Source organism: Rhinoderma darwinii, chromosome 1 (genome assembly GCF_050947455.1).
Source record: "Rhinoderma darwinii isolate aRhiDar2 chromosome 1, aRhiDar2.hap1, whole genome shotgun sequence".
NCBI lineage: Eukaryota > Metazoa > Chordata > Amphibia > Anura > Rhinodermatidae > Rhinoderma > Rhinoderma darwinii.
Window position 1 is genome coordinate 212,445,170 of NC_134687.1, and position 21,108 is coordinate 212,466,277.

The window sequence follows — 21,108 nt, forward strand, 5'->3', positions numbered from 1 at the left end:
AAAAAATCTGTATCTTCTTGATGAGAGTTGTGAGTGATATTAATCTGCAAACCCCTATATAATATTTTCTGTTGTAGGTATGTTTCAAAAGTTGTGATCTCCCACCAAGTCCTAACGTATTGCTTATATGTTTTCTATAGGTCCCTAAAAGCTGTCTGTATGTCGATCGTATTCAGGGGCAAATTAGCAACGGAATAAACATTAGTGGCTTCAGCTGAAAAATTGTCTGTATTCAGTCTCTGAGAAAGAAAACCTGCCATTGTCATTCGTAGATGTGCAGAAACATGTTGTGCCACTATAATCGAGACTGGGCTTAAATTTTTTTTATCTTTTGTTAGGTCACTATGTGTATGAGATAATAGTTATGTTTTAATATTATTCCATGGACCCAACAGGTACTATGGATTAGTTGTGCGCTAATCAGGTATTGTTTCTGCCTTTGGCAATTGTGTTTGTGTAATTTTATAGTAAGGGTCGTTACGGATATGCAGCGATACCAAATGTTTTAAAAAATGTTATTATTATTTTTTTTCCCATACTAAAGCATTTTTAGGTATAAAATAGGTGATTTTTTTAAATTGCATTAAATTTTTTTTATTTTTCTAAACACTTTTTTTTATTTATTTGTATAATATTTATTAGTCCCACAAGGGTACTTGAAGATTGGACTTACTGTAGATAGAGCAGTGTGTTATGGCTGCCTGTCAGTATTTTACTGATGGGCAACCTATCAGGTCTTTCCTCTGGCAGGACTTAATAGGCTCACATCCATTGAAGACATGGGGGCCTTTGTTAGGCCCCCTAATGCCGTGGCAACCCATCAGCACCCTCACATTGCAGGGCTGCCGATGCGCTGATAGAAAGAGCCAACTCCCTCTGTCAAACGCCTTAGATGCCACAGTTGATATTTATCGCTGCATCTAAGGGGTAAAACAGCCGGTATTAGAGCTAGCGGTAGTGTATTACAACCGGATAATGTACATATACGGTGCTGTGCATTAACTCCCTTCCGACTGTACATATGCTGCGCAAAACGGGAAGGGGTTAATGGCGTGTGCCACAATTTTTCTGCAAAATAATGAAGTATGTCAACCAAGTATGTGTTTCTGGCCAGCACTTATCAAACTCCATAGTAACTTCAATCTGCTCTTCAGAAATGTTGGCCTGAGACTCTGCACATCACGTGTCTTGGTCATTTGGTGGTGAAGCATGGTTTTAACCCCAGAAATTTGTCACATGTGTGGAGTACCACATTTGAGGATATGTTTACCGCTTCAGCCCACGCAAATCCAGAATTTACTTCTTTATTTTGCATAATACAAAGTACTAACATTGTTGTAGCACTGGAAATTAAACAGTCCAGAATCTCATTAATTGCTGTCAAAGATAGTACAGAACGTACTGCACTTCCATCAATGAAAACCTAAACTCTGTATTCATGTTTCAGTTATTTCTGGTCAAATTCCACGTTATTTGTTGTTTGGGAGATGTCATGTTCATTGTGAAACTGTTTAGCGTCAGTCAGGCTTAAACATTTGCTACGCATAATGAAGGAGATTTACAAAGCAAAATGTGGCAGAAAGGCCTGCTCTAAATTTATTTTGTGATTTTTACACTTTTTATACCTACCTGGGCAGTTTTGAAAAGTGTTGTGAGAATGGGGCGTATATAAGAGTACGAGAATGCACCAGACCTAGTAAACACGTGCTCTTGTGTTTTGTAAGTTTTAGTGCACATCAGTGGCAGATTAAGTAGATCATAGGGCATGGGCTGTTACCCAAACTTGGGCCCCCCTTGCATACAGCCACCCTGCCGCGCCGTAACTATTGTTAACACTAAGTTTTTGTGCAAGCATTAACAAATGGGTGTTACGATTCCCCTTGTCACAGGGCTGTGTCCCTACATACTGACAGGATCACACTGTGCAGGGACACATCCTCCTGACAAGGGGAATTGTCTATCAGTCCTGGACTGCACAAAGACTTTTTGTGAAATACAAGGATTTCCTATAATAAACATGTCAGGAGAGGTGACAGATTCTCTATAAATCTAGTGACTCACAGGTGACGATGTCTCAGATTCTAGTAGTTTTTTTTCCTCTTTTCTTCTCCATCCGGTCCAGAGTTCATGACAATTTCTCCCGGCCATGACCCATTTCTGCAGAATTTGTCACTCAGATGTCTTCGGCTCCTCACTTTTCCAACATTTTCACACCTATAAACGAAAATAAAATTATCATGGTGCCACAAACTGTGCCCCTAAATATAATAGCACCAAACACTTTGCCCATGAATATAATACCATACACTGTACCCCTGAATATAATTGTTTCAAAAACTGTAAAGTAATGCACCACATACACAGTGCCCTATGTGCATAGTGCCACACACAGCACCCTATTGATAGAGCCACACACAGCCCTCTGTAGATATCACACACACACCCATAGATAGCGCCACAAACAGCCCCCTGTCGATATCAGACATCCCCCTATAGCTAGCACCACACATATCCCCCCATAGAGAGCGCCACACACAGCCCCCTATAGATAGCGCCACATAGCCCCCTATAGAAAGCGCCACACAGCCCCCTGTAGAACGCACCACACACAGCCTCATATAGATAGCACCCCACAGCCCCCCCCTGTAGAGAGAGTCACACACAGCCCCCTGTAGATATCACGCATCCCCCTATAGCTAGCACCACACACATCCCCACAGTAGAGGGCGCCACACCCCCTATAGATGCGCTCCCCGCTTTGTATATAGTGCACACAGCACTGACCGCTTTGTATATAGTGCATACAGCGCTCCCCCTTTGTATATAGTGCACGCAGCGCTCCCCCTTCTATATAGTGTCACAGAGCACTCCCCCCCTTTGTATATAGTGTCACACAGTGCTCCCCTCCCCCTTGTATATAAGCCCACACAGCATTACCCTCCCCCTTGTATATAGGGCCACCCAGCACTCCCCCTTGTATATAGTGTAACGGAGCACTCCCCCCTCCTTGAATATATACACAGCACTACCCCCACCTAAAAAAAATATATATATTACTTACCTTGCCCCGTGGCGGCCGCTCCAGCTGGACGCATGTGAATCCTCTGGACTAGACGCATGCGCAAAACGGCGTGATGCAGTACCTCATCACCCTGGCCTGAGCAGGGAGGCTTCCCAGCGCCTTATAGGCTGCAGGTCTAACGTGGCCTGCAGCCTATAATATTCATTTGTATCTGAGTCCTGAGGTCTCAGATACAAATGAATGTGGCTGCCGCTAGCACCGGGGCACCCTCTGGTGCTAGCGACGCCACTGGGCATGAGGGGATCCATGCGGTCATGTGCGGTTCAGGCTGCCATGGGCCCCCCGGGAGCCTTGGGCCCAGGGCGGCCGCCCGAACCGCCCTAATGATGATCCGCCACCGCACAGCGCTCCCCTCCCCCTTCTATATAGTGTACACAGTGCTCCCCCCTTGTATATAGTGCACACAGCACTCCCCCTGCATGTATATAGGGCCACACAGCACTCCCCTCCTTCCTTGTATATAGTGCACACAGCAATCCCCCATTTGAATATAGGGCCACACAGCCCTCTCCCCCTTTGTATGTAGTGCACTGAGTGCTCCCCCCCTTGTATATGGGGCCACACAGCGCTCCTCTCCCCGCTTGTATATAGGGCCATACAGTGCTGCCCCCTTAAAAAAAAATATTGTACTTACCTTGCCCCATTCTCGCGACGGCCATTCTGGGTGGACGCATGCGCATCCGCCGGGTGGGATGCATGTGCAGACCAGTGTGATGCAGTACGTCATTACGCCAGCCTGCGCAGGGAGCCTGACATGGCTGCCACTAGCACCAGGGCCCCCTCCGTTGCTAGCGACACCACTGGGCATTAGGGGGCCCATGCGTACAGGGGGTGTTTGGGCGGCCATTGACCCCCTGGGAATGATGATCCGCCATTGTTTCACATGTTAGCAAGGTATAATATGGTGTAAGGAATAGAAATATATCTAACATAAAATTAATCTAACATTTCTAGCAAGCAGCACTAAGTAAGTTATGCCATGGGTACCATTTTTATACATTTAAAAAAAGGTCCCCATTGTGCATTCACCATAATATGCCCAATATTATGCCCATGGAACAGTGCTAAATTTCTCTAAATAAACACACTATAAATCGCCATATACAATAATACTGCCATTTAGTGCCCAAAGATAATAATATAAGTATTATCTCTATAAAGTGCTTACATAATGCCAACATCTGTTAATAAATAGAGTTTTTACAGGTTTGATTTACATGACATGTAGGCCCTTCGTGTGACTGTATGGTGCCTTAATGAGGTACTGTGTTTTTGCCAAGTATATTATCACAATATATGTTACAAAGGAACAGAATTTAAAGCAGCATTTAATCTAAACTAACTTGCTTCTTTTTACTCTTTTAAGGTCAGGGAGTGTAGCACATAACTGGAAAGAAATCTACAACTTTGTGGAGACACTCACCGAAAGATTTGTGAGGTACAGTCAACTTTGATCTTTCACATGTTTGTAATAACACTGTCTGCTTGTGAGACCAAAAAAATGTATTTTCATTATTTAAGCTGTGTTTTTTAACCTGTATTTTTTTTTAAAAAAAAACAACATTAATGAATGGGCTCATAAAGTAATTCTTTAAATACCTACGAGTTACATTTTATACGGGTCCCAATAAAATGTATCCAATAAAAAAAATTAAAAAGTCACCACTTTTGTATTTAATTTGCTGACATTTAAGAAGGACAAAAAAATGGATCCCCCATAGTTTTTAATGGGATAGAATAACCTGTTTTTTTTTCCTTTATGTCCATTAACCCCTTAAGGACACGGCCAATTTTGGCCTTGAGGACAGAGCAATTTTTTTAGATTTCCCTCTTTGCATCCCGACGCTCATAACTCTTTTATTTTTTGTACAACGTAGTTGTATGAGACTATGTTTTTTGCGGGACGAGTTGTACTTTATGTAGGTACCATTTTTTGGTACAAATACATTATTGTTTAATTTCTATAAATTTTTATTTGGGCGAAATTGCACAAAAAAAGCAGTTCCACTGCAGTTTTAATATTTTTTTTTTTTACACCATACACCGATCATCATAAATAATGTTACACATTTGTTGTACAGGTTGTTAGGGTCGTGGCGATACCAAATATGTCTATATTATTTAATGTTTTGGGACTTATATTTTAAAAAGTTTATTTATTATAAAAAAATGTGTGTTTCTGTGTATTTTGTAACTTTTTATTTATTTATTTATCATGAATTTTTTTTTACATTCATTTAACTTTTTTTTTTAATCCCATAAAGGGATTTATCATTTAGATTTTTATTTTGTAACTCTAATGTACTGGCATAGATCTATATGCCAGTACATTAGCCTGTTACTGATTGTACACAGGCAGTTATTAGGGCATACCTCAGTATGCCCTAACAACAGGAAATATGTTCAGACAGCCCTGGGGTCCTTCAATGGACCCTGGGCTGTCTGGCCATATGAGTTGTGGGCTTTGATCGCGTCACAGTTATCTTCTGTGATGCAATCAAAGTGCAGTCCCCCCTCCTCGAACGCCGCAATCAGCTTTCATCGCGGCGTTCAAAGGGTTAACGGCGGAGAGAAGATGTTTCTCTCCTCTCCACTGTCAGAGCGGGGGCGTGGCTGTGTATTACAGCCGTTGCCCCGCTCTCGATTGCACGCAGAGACGGCTGTCACACAGGACGAGAATGCTCGTCCTAATGCGCCAAGTACTCGCTGCTCAGGACGAGCATTCTCGTCCTGTGTCGGCAACCAGTTAAAGCAGCACAACATATGGGGAATCTCTGCCCTTATTTGAAAGATGGAACTTTTTTTTTCGATATATATGCAATATATTACCCCCCAGACTCCACCTCTGTGTGCTTTAACTGCCCTACTGTTGGTAAGACCGGTGGCACTAACAGATTGTCTATTGGTAAAGTTACCTACTTTTCAGCTCAGTGGGTTAGTAAACCACAAGTCTTAGGGTATGTGCACACGCTAGCTGTCATTTACGTGTGAAAAGGCAGACTGTTTTCAGGAGAAAACAGCTGCCTCGTTTCACACGTAAATGCTCCTCCTCGCATTTTGCGAGCCGTCTGAGACGCTCGTAAATCTTGAGCTGTGCTTCATTGAGTTCAATGAAGAACAGCTCAAATTACGTGGCAAAGAAGTGCCCTGCACTTCTTTGCCGAGGCAGTCCATTTACGCGTCGTCGTTTGACAGCTGTCAAACGACGACGCGTAAATTACAGGTTGTCTGCACAATACGTCGGCAAACCCATTCAAATGAATGGGCAGATGTTTGCCGACGTATTGTAGCCCTATTTTCAGGCGTAAAACGAGGCATAATACGCCTCGTTTACGCCTGAAAATAGGTCGTGTGAACCCAGCCTTAGGTTCCTCTGAGCCTTGCATTGTTTTTCCCTTCCCCCTTTTGATAACATCAACCATATTTTCTTGCCCTGCCTTGATCCCTATGTATCAATATTTTAGTTTTATCAGTTTTAGGAAACACAAAACCTCTTGATTTGCTTCTCAGGTCCCTATAGGGTAAAATGGCATCTAAGCCTTCCATTTCCCACTTGATAAAGGAGACCATTTGATATGTCTACTCTGTCAGAGATTAAAGGTCCCTGCTCATTCTAATAGAGCATTCATTTTAATCTCCAGGCTTTGTGAAAGACTTTGTAGAAGAGACTTGATTTGAGCAGCCTGTTTTTAGATTTGTAATAGAGCGCTCTCCCTAATGGATCTGCTTGCTAATTCCCCACATTTCGTCAGCCAGACCCCCTCCGATCAAAAAGTGATATATCATTACTTTATGAGATGGGAAAGCCTTTATAAATCTCATCTCACAGCGCAAAAAGATTTACATTCTAAATCCAAATTTTTCATAATTTTTTTTGAAGTGGTGATAGTATACTTATTAATTTTTAATGGACTGGCATACTGTTGCAATTTTGTCCAACTATTTACCAGTCTTGAATCAACTGTAAAAGAAGAAATAAATGAATGAATAAATTGTTCATTCCATGAGGAAATAGTTAAATCCCAAAAATCAGGTAAGGCTAGTATTAGCAGTTACACATAGAAAACAATTGATCAGTTCATTCTAAATGTAGCTGTTTTAATTCTTGTTGCTGTTGTTGCTGTGATGTATTTTACATCTGGAAGACAAATATCTTTGTGGTTATGTAATGTTTGCTGTTTCTGCATGTTTTGGTTCTCAGCAAATCTGTCAAGTTATCTATTTAGCTTTTGTTTTTACTTTTTATCTTGTAACAACTGAGGACAAATAAAAAGGTTATTCCAATGTGGTAAAAGGCCATATATTAAATTCAGAGCCAGCCAACGCTTACTTTCGAATTTCTTTCTTCCATTATAAAACCTTAGTGAGCAAATCCTTACACGACCCTATGTGTGACCAGGGATCAGTAAACAACATTGCAGAACTGTCTGCTCATAGAGCTTAAGAAATACATTTACAGACTTTCCCTAATTCCCTCTGTCATGACGAGCATAGGAGCAATGTAAGGACAAAGTATGGTCGGTTGAGACAACTGCATTTGATAAAATGAATCTGGAGTTACAGAGACAGCATTAAAAGCCACTCACTCTGCTTTAATGTAACAAAGGGAAAATTGTAATTCCATTGCAACGAGGAATACTTGCATTCCCATGCTTTGTTATATTACTTTGTAGAACATTGGAAAGAGGAACACACAACACGGTACCATATGCTGCACATTTGTTTAGAGAAATTCACATTAAAGTGTTTGGGCAATGATCTGAGTCGGTCCCTAAAAGACAAATTTTCTATGTACATAAGTGATAGTTCTAATTTATATTATTCAAATACTAATAGTGAATGGATGTAATGGGACACTTGTAGAAAGGGTAGGGTGCAGTGGAGATTGGGCATAGAAATAAGGGGCTGTTGAAAAAACTACCTGTAGTGCAAAACTGGACTTGTGTTTAGCAAAGTGTAGGCACAGTTGATATGGATATGGATCCTAACATCCATGTGCACTCTGACGTCATCTATTCGATTCTTTGCTATACACAGGAAATGCTAAATATCTAATATGAACAATGCCTTAGCATGGATCTATTGGACATCTTATTTTCAGTTTGTTGACAGAAATACAACACAATATTTGTGTCTTGCTTTTCAGCAAATGTAAAATACTGCGGTACCAACAGAAGGTCTTTAGAATACTGATGCAAATATAGTGGGTTTGGCGGATACCTGGAGAACACGAACTACTGCAATGTATAGTGCCTACTCTAAAATTTGGTGGAGGAGGGATAATGGTCTAGGGCTGTATTTCAGGGTTCGGGCTAGACCCCTTATTTCCAGTGAAGGGTAACGTTAATGCTACAGCATACCAAGACATTTTAGACAATTGTATGCTTCCAACTTTGTCACAACAGTTTGGGGATGGCCCTTCCTATACCAGCATGCTTGCGCCCCTGTGCAGAAAGCACAGTCCATAAAGACATGATTTGTTGAGTTTGGTGTAGACAGAGTCCGGAGCTCAATTCCATCAAACACCTTTGGGATAAATTGGAAGGTGAATTGCGAGCCAGACCGTCCCTTCTAACATCAGTGCCTGACATCACAGATATTCTTTGGGCTGAATGGGCACAAATTCTTATAAACGCACTGCAAAATTTTGTGGAAATCCTTCACAGAAGAGTGGTGACTGTTATACTCAAAAAGGGGGCTTAACTCTATATTAGCGGCCATGGTTTTGGAATGGGATGTCCGGCAACCCTATATGTGTAATGGTCAGTTCTCCACATACTTTTGGTCATATATGTGAACTAACATTCTAACAGCTATGTCTATAAAGATTTATGCTCAATGGCAAGGATCCTTAGTTTTACAATATATTACAAGCATTGAAGTACATCACCTTCTAAATTGAAAAGAAAATGTGTCCTAAGAGTGTGACGAATTCTGTTTTTTTTTTTTTATATTTTCAAAAGTGACAAACATTAACAACTACTGGTAAAGTACTTTTAGAGGTAGATACCCGACTTACCCTGATTCCTGAATGAAAAATTGCCCCAGTTATGTAGTCATACTGGGATTATGGGGAAGTTGGCAGAAGAGGACAACTCTCATATCTCTGAGGGCATGATCTAGCCTTTATTTCCGTTCATGCCAATAGATAGTCAAGGACCTTCTCACAGTAAGGTTGTTATCTCCGGCATAATGGGCCTTTAGGCCAATATTTGTATGATCATTATAGGCAACACCTCTACTGCTTGACTGCAATAATTTTCATGCATTAGACTGTTTCTTATGGCAATTATACAGCTGCATTTTAGTGTCTGTAATATGGCGTTACTGAACCACAAGTAGGATCACCATAGGCAATCTAAGTTTGATTCAATAGAGTGTTTATCTATTGCATTAATAATTATTAAAGGGGTTGTCCACTACTGGACAACTGATGACCTATCCACCAGATAGGTCATCAGTACATGATCTGTGGTGATCCGATACCCGGACCCCGCACCGTTAAGCTGCTCCGGCTGCCTCCGGGTACAGGACATCCATGCCGGAAGCAGTTGGCTCTGGTCATGGAATAGCGGCCGAGCTGCAGTACTGCAGCTCTGCTCCTATTCAAATGAATAGAAGGAGATCTGTAGTTCTGCAGCACGGCCGCTATGCAATGTACGGAGCCAACTGCTTCCGTCTCCATACATTGAATTCTGTGCCATAAGATCCGGTGCGCACAGGCCACCGGAGCAGCTGATTGGTGCAGGGTCCCGGTGTCGGACCCACACGGGTGATATACTGATGACCTATCCAGTGGATAGGTCATCAGTTGTCCAGTAGTGAACAACCCCTTTAAAACTTGTATTATAAGAAACTAATGTTCAAGGAGATGATAGAAAAAAATCAAAGTTGCCATCAAGGGTGGGTCCTCTTTGGTTTTGCTTGACAAATATTTTACTTCAATCTTTGGCTAAGGAAGGACTAGAAAAAGATCATTGTGCACTAGCACTTTTACTAGAGAACATTTGAAGGATAATCATCATGTTTAGCTTTGACCTTGACAAACCTGCTGTATTGCTGATGTAAATACCTTCCATACGGAAAAAAAAACAGATTTTCAAAAAAGCAATAAAGATTCAATAAAAATAAGGTGTACTACTATGGTAATTACAAAGGACTATTGAGTATTCCCTTTATTTGTGATTAGTTAATTACTGGTTCACTAATGATGATTGAATCATATCATACCTCTATGGGCAAAATCATCATATGTTCATTAAACGTCTGTTTTTCATCTTCATTCATCTAATTGGCAAACAGATAAATGGAAAGAATAAAAACAGATGTAATATAATCTCATTTTAATTAGAAGAGCTTAATGAAAGCAAATAAGAAATTAAGAATCCATTTAGATGTACCATTTGAATAGATCATATTAAAGCAGATCTTTCATCTGAATAGGCCAAGTTATTTAAAGGGGTTGTCCGAGATAAAATGACTATGTGTTAATGCTTGTAATTTATTAATGTAAATACATTTGTAATATACTTACATTTTCCAAAGTGGCCCCGTTTCCAGATCCTGCCATGGGGTACTTGACGGGTGACGTCACTCTCTGGCCGCTGTGTTGATCTTCAATTCTTTTCCGGGTATACGACAAGTCATTTGTGACGTGCCGTGTATGGGCTGTTCTGCTGCACAGCCCGTAACGAGCATGCGCGTTCCCTGCTGTTCTCGCGGTCCCTGCTGTTCTCAAGGTAATCGCGTCTCGTATACCCGGCAAAGAATTTGGAAAATGTAAGTATATTACAAATGTATTTACATTAATAAATTACAATCATTAACACATAGTCATTTTACCTCGGACAACCCCTTTAAGGGCAGCATATTATCAGTACAGATCTCCTGGGTTATTATACCAAAAAGCACAAAAACATATTGTGACGTTTGTCCAATAACCGCTAAGAAAGAAAATTCTGCTGTGTACAGTGCCTTGTGAAAGTATTCACCCCTTTGTGTTTTTCCTGTTTTATTGCATTAAAAGCGGTGAATTAAAATAAATGTAAAATTTTATTTTATGTAATGGACCTGACAAAATACCCCAAATTGTTACAGTGGAATTAAAAAAATATATACATTGTTTAAAAAATTAAAACTAAAAACAGAAATGTTGTGAGTGCATATGTATTCATCTCCTTTGCTATGACACAACTAAATAGGTCTGGTCGTACCAATTAACTTCAGAAGTCCCATAATTAGTTGCATAACGTCCCCTGTGTACAATCACAATGTCACATGTCAAATGCTGTCAGTATACATACACCTGTTCTGAAAGGCCCCTGAGTTTGCAACACCACTAAGCAATTCCTCCAAAAGAAGACTCAAAAATCACCAATAATTGATCCCACCTGAATAGTAAATCAAATACTCATATCACAAAATACAGGCAGGATAACCAGTATAATGCAAAAGACAACATCTTTATTAGATACAAGATAAAATACAGAATATAAGATGGAACGACAAACCCATGATGGAAGGATTCCCACACGTAAATACTAAAAACCTCCTATAGAAAATAAAAATGCATAGGTAAATACAGCAAAGTGCAAGTGCCTGAACAATAAATGCAGCAGCCCTATACTGACGAGTGTCGAGTTAGGGAAAACAATTAAACTAGACAGGCACAAAAAGAAGGACGGAATACAGACCAAAAGAGGGGGACCCTGATCCCCAACACGTGTTTCGCCACCTGCTTCGTCCGGGGGTCTACACCACTAAGCAAGCAACATGAAGACCAAGGAGCTCTCCATACAGGTAAGAGACAATGTTGTGGAGCAATATAGAACAGGATTGGGTTATAAAAAAATATCCCAACCTTTGAACATCCCATGGCGCACTATTAAATTCATTATAACAAAATTGAAAGACTACGGCACAACTACAAACCTGACAAGAAAAAGCCACCCACAAAAACTCAGAGACCGGACAAGGAGGGAATTAAATAGAGATTACAGTGGCACCAACTATAACACTGTAGGAGCTCCAGAGATCCATAGTGGAGAAGGAAGTATCTGTCTATCGGACTACTATAAACTGTACACTCCACAGAGTGGGGCTTTATGGAAAAGTGGGCAGAAATAAACACTGCTTAAAAAAACCTAAGAAGACACATTTTGCGTTTGCCAAAAAGCATGTGTCATACTCCCCAAACACATGGAAGGAGGTACTTTGGTCAGATGAGACTAAAATTGAACTTTTTGGCCAACATGGGAATGGCTATATGTGGGGCAAACACAACACTTCTCATCACCCCAAGAAGACCATTCCCACAGTGAAACATGGTGGGGATGCTTTTCATTGTCAGGGACTGAAAAACTGGTCAGGATTGAAAAAAAGATGAATGGCAGGGCAATTCTTGAGGAAAACCTGATTCAGTCTACCAGATATTTGAGACCGGGACGGAGGTTCACATTCCAGCAGAACAATGGCCCTAAACAAACTGCTAAAACTACACTGGAGTGGTTTAAGGGGAAACATAAATGTCTTGGAATGGCCTAGTCAAAGTCCAGAGCATAATTCAATTCAGAATCTGTGTCATGACTTGAAGATTGCTGTACACCAACACAACCCATCTAACTAAGGAGTTGGAGCAGTTTTGCCCAAAGAATCGGCAAATATCCCAGTGACTAGATGTGCTAAGCTAATAGAGTCATACTTGAAGAGATTTGTATCTTAAATTGCAACAAAAGGTGACTCCACAAAGTATTGACTTCAAACTTTCTTGTGTATTGTATATATGTGCGGTTATTGACTAAGATGATTTTAATTACTTTAATGCTTGTTCCTACCTTCCCCAGAGTATATTTTGCAGGCTTAGCCCCAGAACAGGGTGTATGTGTAGCGTAGGGACCCACCTTATAAGTGAGGTCGTCTTGTTGTGGCAGGCGGGCTCACACAATTTGATCAAAATGTGCGCTAAGAACCTCCCTATTGGAAGTAGATTCAGCAGCAATGAATATTTTTGTATATATAGTGTTTTAGGTGGCATTGGTGTTCACAGAGTGTTGTGACCAATTTCTTGTGTATTGTTTTGCAGTCATGGGTGTACTTGCACCTGTATACATGTTTTTTTCATTTTGCTAGAATGTGCTGATCAAATTTTACTGTGTATTATATACATATATATATATACACACGCACACACATGCAAAATATTATATATATACTGTATATATATATATATATATATATATATATATATATATATATATATTTGTGTTTGTTTATATTTCCAATTAAGAATAATCTACAGAATAGTATAGGTCACGGTGCAGTCCAGAATTCACTGCAGTGCCTGCCAAGAACTATCAGTCTTGATAAACTCCACTATTGTATAACTGATAATTATTTTGTATAGCTATTTTTGAAGCATGCCAAATGCAGTCAGACTTGCTTAATCTATGCTTCGTTTATCCAGATGCCAGACTGTATGTAAGTTTTAAAGGGTGGCCAGCCTTCCAGAAACATTGTATGTTATCTAGTTAGACTAAGACTATTAAAATCAGGATGAAAACTGGGTGTACACAGCTCAGCATACTCGGCAGTTGGTGTTCCAGCCACTCTCGCTGTCTAAAGCGTTGAATTGTGCTTGTTCATGCATTTTCATATTGTGCATCTGAATACAAATTATGGACAAGACAACTCAGATCACATTAAACATTGGGGATGCCGGAGAACTGAGCAATGCTTTAATGTTTTTGCTTGAAATATTGTTAAAGGGCTTTCAGCATCAGGAATAAACGTTCCTACACTTTCATTTAAAACTTTACCCTATTTTCCGTCCAGTGCATGAATACACTGATTTTAAAAATGTCATGTTTATGTGATTTCCTGAGTGTTATAGTATATGCTATATATGATGTTTTTTTTTACGTTTCCTGACCACAAATAAGGGCTATGCAATTTTTCTTGTTTGTCCTTTGCTATTTCTGCATCATCATTTTAATTTTTCTATCTTTAGTGCTTTATAGAGGTATTGGTAGTATATCCCTAGGATATGCCATTACTTTATAAATATAGGAGGTCCAACCTCTGGGACCCCCACAAGTACTGAGAATGAAGGGGCCGATTTACAGCGTCCTAAGGGCTTATTCAGACGAACGTATAATAGGTCCTATGTTAGTCTACGGGGCCATGCAGACTGTCCGTGAGTTTCACGCAGCGTGTGTCCGCTGCGTAAAACTCACGACATGTCCGATATTTGTGCATTGTTCGCTCATCACGCACCCATTGAAGCAGGGGCGTAACTAGGAAAGACTGGGCCCCATAGCAAACTTTTGACTGGGGCCCCCTCCCCTGGTTGTCACACAACCCCCCCTTGTAGATAGTGCCTTTTTTACAGCCCCCCCCTGTAGATAGCGCCATACAGCCCCCCTGTAGATAACGCCATACAGCCCCCCTGTAGATAACACCATACTGCCCCCACTGTAGAGAACGCCATACAGAGTCCCCCCTGTAGATAACGCCATACAGAGTCCCCCCTGTAGATAACGCCATACAGACCCCCCTGTAGATAACGCCATACATCCCCCTGTAGATAACGCCATACAGCCCCCCCTGTAGATAATGCCATACAGCCCCCTTTGTAGATATCTACAGAGGGGTCTGTATGGCGTTATCTACAGGGGGGGCTGTATGGCATTATCTACAGTGGGGTCTGTATGGCGTTATCTACAGGGGGGTCTGTATGGCGTTCTCTACAGGGGGGGCTGTATGGCGTTCTCTACAGGGGGGCTGTATGGTGTTATCTACAGGGGGGCTGTATGGCGTTATCTACAGGGGGGGCTGTATGGCTTTCTCTACAGGGGGGTGTGTATGGCATTATCTACAGGGGGTCTGTATGGCTTTCTCTACAGGGGGGGCTGTACGGCGTTATCTACAGAGGGGGCTGTATGTCGTTATCTACTGAGGGGGGGCTGTATGGCGTTATCTACAGGGAGGACTGTATGGCGTTATCTACAGGGAGGACTGTATGGCGTTATCTACAGGGAGGACTATATGGCGTTATCTACAGGGAGGACTGTATGGCGTTATCTACAGGGGGATGGTATGGCGTTATCTACAGGGAGGACTGTATGGCGTTATCTACAGGGGGGCTGTATGGCGTTCTCTACAGGGGGGGCTGTATGGCGACAGGGGGGCTGTATGGCGTTCTCTACAGGGGGCTGTATGGCTTTCTCTACAGAGGGGGTTGTATGGCGTTATCTACAGGGGGGTCTGTATGGCGTTCTCTACAGGGGAGGCAGTATGGCGTTATCTACAGGGGGGGCTGTATGGCGTTCTCTACAGGGGGGCTGTATGGCGACAGGGGGGCTGTATGGCGTTCTCTACAGGGGGGGCTGTATGGCTTTCTCTACATGGGGGGCTGTATGGCGTTATCTACAGAGGGGGCTCATACAGCCCCTCCTGTAGAGAACGCAATACAGCCCCCCTGTAGAGAACGCCATACAGCCCCCCCTGTAGGGAACGCCATACAGCCCCCCCTTTAGGGAACGCCATACAGCCCCCCACACTGCAGGGAACGCCATACAGCCCCCCCTGCAGGGAACGCCATACAGCCCCCCCCTGCAGGGAACACCATACAGCGACCCCCCTCCCAAAAAAATGCGACCTACTGCGTGTCCTTCAAAAGACATGTATCCCCTATCCACAGGATAGGGGATACATGTGTGATCGCTGGCAGCGATAGGGAGAACGGGGGACTGAAAGTCCCCCCGAAGTTCTCCATGACGAACCTCTGAGTTCCGGCGTCTGCGCAGCTCAATAGAAATGAAAGGTGCGCTGGTCACGCATGCGCACAAGCGCCAAGCGCGACCGCCGCTCCATTCATTTCTACGGAGCTGCCGACACAGACCCCGGAAGTCCGAGGTTTGTGATGGAGAAATTCAGGGGACTTTCAGTCCCCCGTTCTCCCTATCGCTGCCAGCGATCACACATGTATCCCCTATCCTGTGGATAGGGGCTACATGTCTTTTGTTTAATGGCAGAGCGGGGAGATACCTCCCTGCTCTGGCGTAGTGTTAAGTGGCGTCCCGCTGTAGCAGCCATAGCGGCTGCTAGCGGAGCCTCCGGCTATGGTGGGGGGCCCGTGCCGGTGGGCGACACGGGCCCCCCTCATGCCGCGGGCCCCGTAGCAGCCGCTACGGCTGCTATAGTGGTAGTTACGCCACTGCATTGAAGTCAATGGGTGCGTGAAAATCACGCGCAGCACATGGAAGCACTTCCGTGTGACGAGCGTGATTCGCGCAACAGCAGTAAAAAGTGTGAATGAAAACAGAAAAGCACCACGTGCTTTTCTGTTTACAAACATACAGAGTGTCATAATGATGGCGGCTGAGCGAAAATCACGCAGCCACGCATCATACGCGGCTGACACACGGAGCTGTTAAGTACATTTTGCGCGCGCAAAACGCACACGCTCGTGTAAGTCCGGCCTAAGTGTTTTCCTACAGAGCGGCACTCCAGGTCAACTGGCTGTGCACGGAACTGCAGCCAGTCCTATTGATTTGAACGGGGTCATGCTGCAGTTCCCTGCACAGTGGAAAAAGGACAATTTTTATTGTGTTTTCATTTGCTCTTTATCCATGAAGAACATTTTACCTCTTGATTATTACATCATTATAGCTGCTCATTTTGAACTTCTTTTTATCAAATACATTTTTTTTAAGCATGATTGCCTAATCTTCCAAAAAGTCTGATAGTCTTTTTTTGCTTGCTATAATTGCAAAGGTCCCCATGCGGGAGTTATTTCTTGGGCAGATGCTCATGAAGGGCACTGTGATTTCATGGTAGTTTCCAAAAGTTGACAAGCTTTTCAATCATCTCAAACAAAAGAGATTGCAACCAACATCCATTGAGAGGACCATTTGTGGGGCTTGTGAATGGCTGGAAACATGCACAGAACTCGAGTTTTAGCATTTGATTACTGGTCTCAATTCAAACTTTCCACCTTCCAAAAATGCTGGATCCATCACATGATGGACAACAATGGCGCCCGACGGACCACACTGACTTTAATTGGTTCCATCAGGTTTCCGTCATAGTGATCATCCTTCTACCAGAAGCCTAAACCATGCACTGCTATATATATGCAATGTGATGTGTTATAACAAATAATTTTAGAATACGCGTAGTTGCTCAGTATGGTTCATGAAACTTTCTGTAAAGCTAGAAATGTGTAAGTATCCTCTAGCATAGAATTTACAATACATCAAAACTTAAATGTTATATTTATTTTCCAGCCCACGAATGAGGTTGTCATTCATTGTATTCTCGACGCAGGCAACAGCAATTATGCCACTGACCGGAGACAGGTACGTTATTGAATGTTTATCTACATGATTAAACTGCAAACTTTTATTGATTTGTTTTATTTGATATTTTATGATGTATTATGATGTATGTACATTTTTTTGGGCTATGCTTCATGATTGTCATAAACATTATATGTATAAATTTTCCTTCTTTACATCTTTTGGTTGCCTCATTCCAGACAATCCCATTATTCTTAGAGTGAACTTGGCGATCTGCTGATTACCGTGGGTTCATTTTCCAAGACCCCACCAAAGAGTTGATTTGGCAGGGGGAATATGTAGCTCACATTCTGATGTATGTAATACATGGACGGCTTGAGTCTGCCAGAGCCACAGCTTGTCAGTGGCTTTCCCCTCTGGCTCATGAAGAGGGTCCTGTGAAGGGTACCCTCCTCTATGATGTCTGTATGCCCTAATAGAGCATTTGGACAGGAGTTGTCCTGATGGAACAACATTTTAAGGCATGGGAACATACCTTTCCCCGTAAAGGCTATGTACACCTTTAAAATCTTTTTTTTTTTTTTGTAAATAAAAATGTTTATTAGTGTGTTTGGTGCAACTTTAAAAATACTTTTTATAAAAAACAATTTTTACTTTTTGAGATACAGCTGCTTTTTATTCTGTATACAGAGCATCTGTATCGTGTGCTAAGACCTGAGTATGTCAGGTGTGTGGAACTGATGGGTTCAGTGAATGTGGGTCCTGCGTGTCTCAGTCATGAACTCAGATATGATCGATAACCGCTCAATCCTGCGAGTCAGAGACACGCAAGACCCGCTGACATTGAACCCGTCAGTCCTGCGGACCTGACGGATACAGGTTTCAGTGCCAGATACAGCTTCTCTGTATACCGTCTACAAAGCAGCTGTATCTCAAAAAGTAAAAATTATTTTTAATAAAAAGTATTTTGAAATTTGCACCAATCACACTGATAGACATTTTTATTATTAAAAAAAACGTATTTCAAAGGTGTACATAGCCTTTAAGCTGGTAAAAACAGTTGCAACAATTTTGTACGTACAGTAAATGTCTAATGGTGTATTATTTTGTTTTGGCTTGTTTTATTCTATTCTGTTGCACAATTGTGACATGGAAATAAATAGTATTATTGTCATACAGTACAATTCAATAACACTCTGTAATTCCACAAATATACAGCTCCAGGTATACATTTGTAGGTTTGCAAACTGTAGTCATACACACTCTTAAATATAGAGACATACAGTACCTAGAGATTGTTTGAGACTGGCAGGAACTGGTTTATACTACGGCAGCAACAATTACAGCAGTAATTATAGAAGCTGGCCTTCACCCCCTCCACCACATCCTATCTGGTTCACCTCAAGAAAGAGGTCAAAAGCAGAAAAGAAAAGTAATGCCCCCTATTGCCTGGTTTGCCACTAGACCAATGTTGTATTTACAGCAGTTAAGGGAGAGGTTAGGACACCAGTAGATCAAACTTTGATTCCATAAGCTTGCCATTCTAATCATCATTGCTTAGGCTATATTCACACAACAGTATTTCATGGCCGTTTTGCATCAGTATGTCTCCAAATTTTCATCCATTTCTAGTCTGTCTGTCCATTTTTAAAGGTCGTTTGTCATCCGCTTGCCATCTGTTTTTCATGGCCATTACAAAAATGGATGGATTTCATTTGTCAGGTTTTTTTTTTTGTCCCCTGAAAACACCACAGTGCCCATGTAGATAGTGCTGCAATGCCCCTGTAGATAGGGCCACAGTGCCCACTGTAGATAGTGCCCACATAGATAGTGGCAGTGCCCACATAGTACCACAGTGCCCACATTGTGCCACAGTGCCCACTGCAGATAATGCCACAGTGCCCACATAGTGTCATAGTGCCCACATATAAAGTACCATGGTGCCCACATAGATTGGGCCACAGTGCCCATGAAGATAGTACCACACACAGTGCCCATGTAGATAGCGCCACATCGTCCCCTGTAGATAGTGCCACACACCCCCATATAGTGCCACACTCCCCTAGATAGCGCCACACACCCTCTAGATAGTGCACCCTCCTGTAGATAGCACCTACCACCCTTGTACACAGCACCACCCCCTGTAGATAGCACCACCCATCCCTGTAGATAACACCAACTCCCGTGGATAGCACCACCACCCCCCCTGTAAATAGCAGCACCACCCCCCTGCAGATAACACCACCACCCCCTGTAGATAGCACCACCACCCGTCCCAGAGAATCCCCTGACATCATTGTCCATATATATACAATAATGTCAACGGCTTTCTCAAGACTGGAGTCCCCAGCCAGAGATCTTGTGATGCTCTGGCCAGGAACTCCACTTCTAGAGGGAGCCCCTGAAGTCACTGTCCATATATGGACAGTAACATCAAGGGTTTCCCTCTGCTCAGCACTCAAAGTAGCACTGTGTCTAAGGAGTCCTCGGCCAGGATCAGTTTTTACCGCCTGTCATAAGGATTGATCCCTGAAAAACCGCCGTTAAAATCTGTACCATTGAGTTCTATGGGAGCCATTGGGCCGTGAAAACGGACAATAATAGGACATGTCCTATTTTTTGACGGACAGTATTCGCAGGCCGTTAAAAAAATGGCCGTGTGAATACACCCATAGAACTTCATTGTTCTGAAAACAGTATCATGTGAGAGTAGCCTTTTGTGGTTCTACACTAAAATAGAAGTTGGTGCTAAAAACTAGCTCAGGACTATTTGTATTGGATACTGTATTAGCAGATTTTTGTACACACAGATGCTGAATTAATAGAGCGTTTCTGTAGTGTATACAAATTGCATGCATTCACATTTTATCATGAATAAATTATTGTTAGGGTCTATTCACTGTATGTTTTGAAAATTTTAGACCCCCTGCGGGCCCAACGGATGCCAAAAGAGTGTCCTTTTTGCATCTGCTGGGCTAGTATACTTTGCTATACATTCCTTTTTTCTGTATATAGAAACACATTTTTCAGCGATTTCCTTTGCACCCAAAACTTATAACGTGCAGTATATGTTATTTTTTATTTTTTTTTACAAGGGTGGTCTATAGGCGACACATGCAACTGTATGGCACCCATCAGAGGTATTTGTCGGGAGTACTTGTGTGAATATTTTGTCACTGTGACAATAGATATTGGCTTTGCAGAAAAGTTTCTTCAGCAAACCGTGTAACTGAAATCGCATAATCCTTATCATAACTTACACAATTACACTTTAAAGATATCACTTCTGATTTAGTTGTTATTTTTTTTTTGTATTCACTAAACCGGGAAACGATAATTAAAAAGATACTCGCTTTTTTCCTTTGGCCACATGTTTTGAATTTTAGCGCTTTTGCTGCGTGATTCCCCATCAGAAAATCCATTGTTAATATGTTCCAGACACATGGAAATAATGATCATAGTTAAATGAAAACATTACCCTTTGTAAAGTAACCCATTTATAAATATATATTTAGAGATATTTCATTCAATGACGGGAATGATATCTCTCTGCACTTGTGAGTTCCTGTTCTGCAGATAGCAGTAGCACTGTATTGCAAAGTGTTCACCAATTTCATATATGATGTGCTTACAATAAATGTAATTTAATGTTCACAGATGCAACCAAATTAAATATTTCGTGTTCCATGCATATGAGTACCTGGTTTTGCATATATCACATTGTGCTTT

General features: G+C 41.9%; 1 protein-coding gene across 3 annotated transcripts in view; it reads left to right on the forward strand.

Moving 5' to 3' along the window:
• Positions 1–21,108, forward strand: part of ANTXR2 (ANTXR cell adhesion molecule 2) — a 194,753-nt gene that overhangs the window by 6,884 nt on the left and 166,761 nt on the right. For 2 of the 3 annotated variants that reach the window (XM_075861393.1, XM_075861384.1), the window contains exons 2-3: positions 4,449–4,520; positions 17,368–17,439. In XM_075861393.1, coding sequence (XP_075717508.1) covers positions 4,449–4,520; positions 17,368–17,439 — 144 coding nt within the window. The remainder of the gene's footprint in view (positions 1–4,448; positions 4,521–17,367; positions 17,440–21,108) is intronic. The other variant, XM_075861402.1, reaches the window with a different exon arrangement.